At 67.7% G+C, this 9,493-nt stretch overlaps 1 protein-coding gene across 1 annotated transcript; it reads right to left on the bottom strand.

Moving 5' to 3' along the window:
• Positions 1-1,298: 1,298 nt before the first annotated feature.
• Positions 1,299-8,363, bottom strand: LOC142365166 (uridylate-specific endoribonuclease C-like). The gene is given in 10 exon segments (XM_075445727.1): positions 1,299-1,413; positions 2,211-2,353; positions 3,282-3,388; positions 4,421-4,537; positions 4,627-4,717; positions 4,719-4,778; positions 4,781-4,832; positions 6,872-6,929; positions 6,932-7,218; positions 7,834-8,363. Coding segments are annotated over 10 exon segments (1,560 nt in total).
• Positions 8,364-9,493: the final 1,130 nt, after the last annotated feature.

The raw sequence follows: 9,493 nt of genomic DNA, 5'->3' as shown, positions 1-9,493 counted from the left end.
GGGGGCTGGGGGGGGGGTCGGGGGGCTCCTGGGCAGGGCTGGGGGGGGCCCGGGGGCTCCCAGGGGTTGGGGTGACTGGAGAGGCCCCCAGGCCCTTGCTGGTCCTGGGGGGGTCCAGGTTGACCCTGGGGAAGCTGAAAGGGTGGGGGGGGCTGCTGCCCACCCCAGGGGGGGGAGACCCCCATCCTCAGGGGCCAGGGGTGGGGGCTCTCTGCTGCCCGGCGGAGGGGGTGTAGGCACCCCCCTGAGCCCCAAGGGCGTCCCCAGACCCCCCACTGCCGGGGGGGCTGCAGGGACCCCAAATCCTCCCCGGGGCCAGGACCTGCCCTGAGCTGCTGGGGGGCGACACTGAGCCACTCCACGCCCCCCCCCACCCCACTGGGCCAGGCACTGCCTGGGGGGCTGCAGCGGGGGCCTGACCCCCACCTGGGGGGGGGCTGGGCTTCACCCTGGGAGCTGACTGGGGCCGTAATGGGGTCAGACCCCCCCCCTCCACGGGGTGGGGGGGGGGCCGCAGTGGGGCTGCAATTTGGCGGGGGGGGGGCACAGGGGCTGGGCTGCACCTGAGGGGGGGGTCTTGGGGTCGTCAGCTGGGGTCCTGGGGTGTTCACCGGGGTCTCAGAACCTTCACTGAGGTCTCAGCCTCTTCACGGACACGCTAGGGACATGTGTGTGCAGTGACACAGACACGCTAGGGACATGCGTGTGCAGTGACACAGACACGCTAGGGACATGCGTGCAGCTGCATGGACCCACCAGGGACGTGTGTGTGCGGCCAAGCAGCCGTGCTAGGGACACGTGTGCATGCTAGGACATGCCATGTCCACGCAGACATGCTAAGAACACGTGTGCAGCTGCACGGACACGCTATGAACATGTGTACTGTGACAGGGACACGCTAGGGACACGCATGCAGCTCTGGGCACACACCAGGCCACGTCGGGTGGCTGCGGGCTCTGGTGGGGAGGGGACGGGGGCACTGGGAAGCCCCCCCCTGCCAAGGCTTCCCACCACCCTGGTGTTACCCAGCACTCACGGGGGGGTCCCAGCACCCACAGGGGGGTCCCAGCATTCACAGGAGGGTCTTAGCACCCACAAAGTGGGGGTCCTAGAACCCACAGGGGGTCCCAGAACCCAAAAGGGGTTCCCACCACCCACAGAGGGGGGTCCCAGCACCCACGGGAGGGTCTCCGCACCCAAAGGGGGTTCCCAGCACCCAAAGGGGGGTCCCAGCACCCACAGGGGGTCCCACCCCCCCAGGCGGAGGCGGGGAGCCGGGGGGCGCAGGTTTATTGGGGTCAGGGGCTGACGGGGTAGGCCGAGGCCACGAAGCGCTCGTTGTCCCCGTAGAAGGAGTTGGTCCACGAGTAGGTCTGCACGGTGGCGGTTTGGCCCCCCAGGGTCACCTGGCACCTGCGGGGACAGGGATGGTGACCCCCGAAGCCACGCAGTGACCCCCCCCGAGCCACGCCATGACCCCCAAAGCCACATCATGACCCCCAAAGCCACCTCGTGACCCCCAAAGCCACACCATGACCCCCCAAAGCCACGTCGTGACCCACCAAAGCCACGTCGTGACCCCCAAAACCACCTCATGACCCCCAAAGCCTCCTCGTGACCCACCAAAGCCATGCCGTGATCACCCAAAGCCACCTCATGACCCCCCAAAGCCAAATTGTAACCCCCAAAGCCATTGTGTGACCCCTCAAAGCCCCACCATGACACCCAAAGCCCCACCGTGACCCCTAAAGCCGCATCGTGATCCCCCCCCAAGGCCACGTTGTGACCCCCAAAGCTACGTCGTGACCCACCAAAGCCATGCCGTGATACCCCCAAGCCACACCATGACCCCCAAAGCCACCTCATGACTCCCAAAGCCACGTCGTGACCCCCAAAACCACCTCATGACCCCCAAAGCCAACCATGACCCACCAAAGCCACCTCATGACCCCCAAAGCCATGCTGTGACCCCCAAAGCCACGTTGTGACCCCCCAAAGCCACTTCATGATCCCCAAAGCCACAGCACAACCCCCAAAGCCAAGCTGTGATCACCCAAAGCCACCTCATGACCCACCAAAGCCACACCATGACCCCCCAAAGCCACGTCGTGACCTCCCAAAGCCACCTCATGACCCCCAAAGCCACCTCGTGACCCCCCACGCCCCGCCGTGACCCCCCACGCCCCGTCCCCCGGGGGTCCCCTGCTCACTGGTGGTCGGGCTGGGTCTTGTAGCAGAGGGTGTAGAGGGCCAGGTCGAACTCGGGGCTGGAGCCCATGAAGGTGGAGCCCACGCTCTTGAGGTACCCGTCCCAGCGGTACTGCAGGGCCAGCACGTCGGGGTAGGTGGTCCACTGCGGGCGGGGGGACACGTCGGGGGGGACCCCGGGGCACGGCCACCCACGGGGACACTGGCACGGTCACTGGGTGGGGGGGGATGGGGACATTGGGGCTGCTCTTGGTGGCAGCGGGGTGGAGGAGGTGGTGATGGGGACGAGCGGGGAGGGTGGGGACGGTTGGTGGGACACCGGGGGGGGTCGCAGGGGTCTTGGGGACAGGGTTGGTGGCAGGGTGGGGGACGAGGGTGGCACGGGGGTCTCCAGGGATGTGCTGGCTGGGCGCCGGGGTCTTGGGGACGGGGTTGGTGGTGGGGTGGGGGGACAAGGGTGTCATGGGGGTCTCCAGGGACATGATGGTGGGGTACCAGGGTCTTGGGGACAGGGTTGGTGGTGGTGTGGGGGATGAGGGTGTCACGGGGGTCTCCAGGGATGCGATGGTGGGACTTTGGGGTGGGTCGCAGGGGTTTTGGGGACAGGGTTGGTGGCGGGATGGGGGACAAGGGCGTCATGGGGGTCTCCAGGGATGTGATGGTGGGACACCGGGGTGGGTCGCAGGGGTTTTGGGGACAGGGTTGGTGGCAGGGTGGGGGACAAGGGCGTCATGGGGGTTTCCAAGGACGTGATGGTGGGGTACCAGGGTCTTGGGGACAGGGTTGGTGGTGGTGTGGGGGATGAGGGCGTCACGGGGGTCTCCAGGGATGCGATGGTGGGACTTTGGGGTGGGTTGCAGGGGTCTTGGGGACAGGGTTGGTGGCGGTGTGGGGGACGAGGGTGTCACGGGGGTCTCCAGGGACGCTATGGTGGGACGCCAGGGTGAGTCACAGGGGTCTTGGGGACAGGGTTGGTGGCGGTGTGGGGGACGAGGGGGTCACGGGGGTGTCCAGGGATGCGAGTCCCCGCGGCGGTGGCAGCCGTCCCCCCGGGGGTCCCGGCGCCCACTCACGGGCCCGTCGTAGCTGTAGCTCAGGTAGTTGAGGCTCCCGGCGCGCTCCAGGCTGTAGAGCCGCACCCAGCTGTGGCACCCCGAGACCTTCCCGTTCTTGATCTCCCCTGGGCGGCAGCGGCAGGGTGGCACGGCCCCGCCCGGGGGGGCACCCACGGACCCCCGCCCCCTCCGAGTCCCCCCAACTCCATCCATCCTGGCCCCCCGGATCAACCAGCCCCACCCCAGCATGGCCTCCAGCTCCACCCTCCATGTCCCCTGATGTCCCCCCCAGTTCCATCCACCATGGTCCCCCCATGCCCCCCAGATCAACAATTCCTGTCCCACCAGGTCCCCCAGTTCCATCCACCATGGTCCCCCCATGTCCCCCAGATCAATCATCCCTGTCCCACCATGTCCCCCCAGTTCCATCCATCATGGTCCCCCCATGTCCCCCAGATCAACCATCCCTGTCCCACCACGTCCCCCAGTTCCATCCACCATGGTCCCCCCATGCCCCCCAGATCAACAATTCCTGTCCCACCAGGTCCCCCAGTTCCATCCACCATGGTCCCCCCATGTCCCCCAGATCAATCATCCCTGTCCCACCATGTCCCCCCAGTTCCATCCACCATGGTCCCCCCATGTCCCCCAGATCAATCATCCCTGTCCCACCATGTCCCCCCAGTTCCATCCATCGTGGTCCCCCCATGTCCCCCAGATCAACCATCCCTGCCCCACCACGTCCCCCAGTTCCATCCACCATGGTCCCCCCGTGTCCCCCAGCTCCAGCCTCCCTGTCCCTCCATGTCCTCCCAGTTCCATCCACCCTGTCCCCCCAGATCAACCATCCCCACCCCACTGTGGTCCCCCAGTCCCACCTGCCATGGTCCCCCCATATCCCCCAGCTCCAGCCTTCCTGTCCCCCCATGTCCCCCCAGCTCCGTCCCCCCTGTCCCACCCTGTCTCCCCCAGCTCCTTCCTTCCCATCCCACCATGTCCCCCAGCTCCATCGTCCCTGGCCCCTCTGGGTTCCCCCAGCTCCATCTCCCCATCCCCACCACATCCCCCCATCCCCACCACGTCCCCCTGTCCCCACCACGTCCCCCCATCCCCCCCGTGTCCCCGGTCCCCCCGCTCCCCCCCGTGTCCCCCCGTACCGACGAAGATGTGCTCGAAGCCGGAGGAGTCGAGGGCCTTCCCGCTGGAGCGCGAGTAGAGCCCGAACCACATCTCCTTCAGGTCAGCCCGGAAAGCCTTCTCCGAGGAGTAGATCCCTGGGGACACGGCCACCATGGGGACACGGCCACCATGGGGACAGCCGCCCCCCGCCCGGCCCCCCGCCCTCCTCATCCTCACCCCCTACCCTTGGAGAGGAAGAAGTTCGTCAGCGTGGTCATGACGCGGGTTTCGAAGACGGCGTCGAGGAAGGCCTCCTCCTCCTCCTCCTCCTCGGCCCGTCACCTTCTCGTCGTGGCCCGTCACCTCCTCGTAGTTGTCCAGCAGGGCCAGGAGGGCGGGGCGAAGGTGGGCTGGGAGAAGAGCCGCTCCTCCGCCACGTAGGAGAAGAGCCTGCGTCGGGGGGCGGAGGGACAGAAGGTGGAGAGATGGGGGGGGTGGTGAGATGTGGGGTGGAGGTGTGGGGTGGTGAGATGTGGGACGGCAGCGTGAGGTGGAGAGATCTGGGATGGAGAGACGTGAGGTGGAGACGTGGGATGGAGAGACATGGGGTGGAGACATGGGGTGGAGACGTGAGGTGGAGACGTGGGATGGAGAGACATGGGATGGAGACGTGGGGTGGAGACATGGGGTGGAGACGTGGGATGGAGAAGTGGGGTGGAGACGTGGGATGGAGATGTGGGGTGAGATGTGGGGTGGAGACATGAGATGGGGACATGGGATGGAGACATGGGTGGAGACGTGGGATGGAGATGTGGGGTGGAGAGATGTGGGGTGACACATGGATGGGGACACAGGACCAAGAGTGAGCAGAAAGCCAGAGCAGAGGGCCCAGGTAGACAGATGAGATGGACAGACAGGGAGATGACCATGTGGATGGACAGACGGACCACAGGGAGATGGGGAGTAGGAAAGCCAGGTGGATGGTATGGACACACGGATCGACGGTGGCCGACATGGGTGGGTGGGTGAAGGAGGGATGGAGGGATGGATGGATAGACGGATGGATGGATGGATGGATGGATGGATGGATGGATGGATGGATGGATGGATGGATGGACTGTGTTCAGCTTTGGGCCCCTCACTCCAAGAAGGACCTTGAGGTGCTGGAGCACGTCCAGAGAAGGGCAGCGAGGCTGGGGAAGGGTCTGGAGAAGAAGTCTTCCAGGAGTGGCTGAGGGAGCTGGGGCTGTTCAGCCTGGAGAAGAGGAGGCTGAGGGGAGACCTTCTCGCTCTCCACAGCTGCCTGACAGGAGTTTGTGGTGCGGTGGGGGGTTGGTCTCTCCTCCCAGGTAACCAGCGACAGGACGAGGGGCAACGGCCTCAGGTCGTGTCAGGGGAGGTTCAGACTGGACACCAGGAAGCGTTTCCTCACTGCAGGAGTGTGAAGCCTTGCCCAGGCTGCCCAGGGCAGGGTGGAGTCCCCACCCCTGGAGGGCTTCAAACACCGTGTGGACGTGGCCCTTGGGGACACGGTTCGGCAGCCGTGGGGGTGCTGGGGGGACGGTTGGCGCTGGGTGAGCTCCCAGGTCTTCTCCAACCTCCGTGATTCTGTGATTCGATGATAAGAGGAACGGATGGATGGATGGATGGGTGGGTGGACAGATGGATGGATGGAATTAGGGACAGATGGATAGAAGGATAGACAGAAGAGGAATGGGTGGATGGATGGAAGGAGGGATGGATGGATAGACAGATGGATGGAAGGAGGGATGGACAGATGGACGGACAGATGACGGATGAAAGGAGGGATGGCTGGGTGGACAGATGGACGGATGGATGGATGGAAGGAGGGACAGATGGACAGATGGGTAGATGGAAGGAGGAACAGGTGGATGGATGGAAGGAGGGATGGACAGACAGATGGACGGATGGATGGAAGGAGGGATGGATGGATGGAAGGAGGGACAGATGAACAGATGTGTGGATGGATGGACAGATGGCGGATAGATGGATGGGATGGATGGATGGATGGATGGGTGGATGGATGGGTGAGTGGATGGATGGGTGGATGGATGGATGGATGGGTGGATGATGGGTGAGTGGATGGATGGGTGGATGGATGGGTGGATGGTGGATGGATGGATGGGTGGATGGGTGGGTGAGTGGATGGATGGATGGGTGGATGGGTGGATGGATGGATGGGTGGATGGGTGGATGGGTGGATGGGTGGATGGATGGATGGGTGGATGGATGGGTGAGTGGATGGATGGTGGATGGGTGGATGGATGAATGGGTGGGGCGATGGATGGATGGGTGGGGGGATGGATGGGTGGATGGGTGGATGGGTGGATGGGTGGATGGATGGATGGATGGATGGGTGGATGGATGGAAGGAGGCATGGACGGATGACAGATGGATGGATGGAAGGGGGGACAGACAGCCGCACAGCCCCTGGCCGCAGGCGGGGGCCCAGCCCCCCCGCCCCCCACCTCTGCGAGGCGTAGTCGGTGCCGTCGCCGGTCTCGCCGGAGGAGACGCGGTGCTGGAGTCCAGGACGATTTCCCCGGCGCGGGCGCGGTTCTCGTCGGCGTCGTAGAGCTCCTCGGCCAGGCTGCTCAGCTCCCGCTCCGACACCGCCCGCCGCCCGCCGCTGCCGCGGGACGGGGGACCCCCGGGCGGGCCCCCCGCCGCCCCCCGCCCCGGCCAAGGCCAGCAGCCAGAGCAGCCCCCCACGCCGCCATGATGCTCGCCCGCGGCGGGGGGCCGGGGGGCTTTATAGCCCCCGCTATCGCCGCCGATAAGGCCCCGAAGGCCGGCCCGGCAGCAGCTGGCCTCGCTGGCGATGGGGGGGGGGGGGGCAGCACCCTGGGGGGGGGGGGGGGCAGCACCCGGGGGGGGGCACCCCCAGCCTCACTGGGGTGGGGGGCTTCGCCCAGGCACGGCCAGCCCCCCCGGCTCGGAGCCTGCTTGGCCAAGGGGCGGTTTGGGACCCCCCTCCAAGTTTTACCCCCCCCACCATGGGTGATGAACCCCCCATATCCCCTGCCCCCCCCCCCCCAGAAAGGCCCCCTCCCCCCTTATCGCGGGGGCTGGTTAATGTGTAAGGGACCACCCGCGGCCTTCCAGGGAGCGGGGGGGGGGGGAAATGGCCCCCCCAGCCCACCCTGCACCCCCACCCCCACCTCTGGGGTGGCCCGGCGGGGTCTTGGGGTACCGGGGGGGGCTGCAGGGACGTTCAGAAGGGATAGGCGGGTTATGGGGGGTCTGGGGGGGGCATATGGGTACTGGGGGGGGGGGGGCCTACAGGGACCATGGGGCAGCCTATGGGGGGTGCGTAGGTACCTGGACCCCAAAGCCCCCCCCCCGATATGGGGGGGGTCTGTGAGGTCCCGGGGGGGGGGTGGGGAACCTTGGGGGGGCTTAGGAGGGCTGGAGGGGGGCTATGGGGTACCTGGGGGGAACGACATAGGAGACCACGGCACAGACTGGAGGAGCTTTGGGGGGGCCCAGAGTGACGGGGGGGGCCATGGGAGTGTGGGGGGGCATGGGGCAGCCGGGGGGGACCCTTGGGGGACCATAGGGGGGGTCTGTGGACCTGAGGGGGGGGGGAGATGGGGGATTATAGGGGCTCTGTGGGACTGGGGGGGGGTATGGGCGGCTATAGGGGGTCTGGGGGACCGGGGGAGGGGGGGGTGACGGGGAGTATAGCAGGTCTGGGGGCCCTGGAGGGGTCCGAGAGACCGTGGGGGGGCTCATGGAGCCTGGACGGGAACTGGGGGACTGTGGGGGTCCTGGGGGGGCCGTAGGGAACCCGGGGTGGCCGAGGAGACCCGGGGCCATGGGGGTTCCGGGGGGGGCCGGGGGGTCGTAGAGCGGGGCTACGGGGGCCCTGGGGAGGGGCTCTAGGACCCCGCAGCCCCCTCCCGCCTCGCCCATCCGGGCATTCACCCGAGCCGCAGCCTCAGGCCGCGCACTGCGCATGCGCCGCCCCCCCGGATCAGCGCTTCCGCCCACCCTTCCCCGGGCGCATGCGGGGGCGCGGCGGGGCGGGGCGCGCAGGCGCGCGGCGGGGGGCGGGGCGCGCAGGCGCGGCGCTGGGCGCGGGGGCCCGGATTTAAAGGGGCCGGAGCGGCCGGGGGTGCGGTGCCCCCCCCCGCGGGACTCCCCCCCAAATCCCCTCGCCATGGTGTGCGGCGGCTTCGCCTGCTCCCGCAACGCCCTCTGCGCCCTCAACGTCGTCTACGTGGTGAGCGGGCGGGGAGGGGGGTGGGGGTGCAAGGGGGAACCCCCCCCGGTTTGGGGGTGGGGGGTGGACGGTGCCCCCCCACCCCACGGGGGTATTTGGGGTCCCCCCCGTTGTCCTGGGGGGCTGGGACTCGGCAGCCCGGGGAGGGGGAGGGGCTATCGGATGTGTCCCGTCCCCCCCCCCCCCCCCGCTTTGTCTGTTCCCCCCCCCCCTGCATGGACTTGGGGACCCCCTTCCCCCCCAAGACCCTGGGGACCTTGGGCTCTGTGTTCCCCCCCCCGCATGGCCCTGGGGACCCCCCCGCAGTCCTGGACCCCCCCAAAATGACCCTGGGCTCTGTGCCCCCCCCCCCCCCCCGGGGCGTGTCCCCCCACCTCCCTATGGCCCGGGGACCCCCTGGCCCCCATTTCCCCCCCCCCAGTGAAAAAAAGACCCTTGGGGGCCCCCCCAGGCTGTGTCCCTCTGTGTCTGCCCCTCCCCAAATGACCCTAGACCCTGTGTGTCCCCCCCCCCGTGGTCCCTGGGACTCCCTGGTCCCCATTTCTTCCCCCCCCTCCCCCAAAGACCCTTGACCGTGTCCCCGCCCCCGGCACTGGGGACCCCCCCCCAGCTGTGTCCCCCAGACCTGGGTCCACCCCCTCCTCCCCCCGCATGACCCTGGGTCCTGTCCCCCCCCACCCTCATGCCCCTGGGGACCTCACCCCCACCCTGAGGACATGACGGGGGGGCAGGGGGGGCACACACTGGGACACCCCCCCCCAGCACCCCCCACTACCCTGGGGGGGGACACCCCCCTCCCAGTAGCCCAGTTCCCCCAGTAAGATTGCCCAACTGGGGGGACCCTGAGGCAGGGCAATGGCGGGGA

This window comes from Opisthocomus hoazin, chromosome 32, assembly GCF_030867145.1.
Source record: "Opisthocomus hoazin isolate bOpiHoa1 chromosome 32, bOpiHoa1.hap1, whole genome shotgun sequence".
In the NCBI taxonomy this organism is placed as follows: domain Eukaryota; kingdom Metazoa; phylum Chordata; class Aves; order Opisthocomiformes; family Opisthocomidae; genus Opisthocomus; species Opisthocomus hoazin.
The sequence above is the reverse complement of the archived record's forward strand: the minus strand, read 5'-3'. Positions and strand labels throughout refer to the sequence as shown.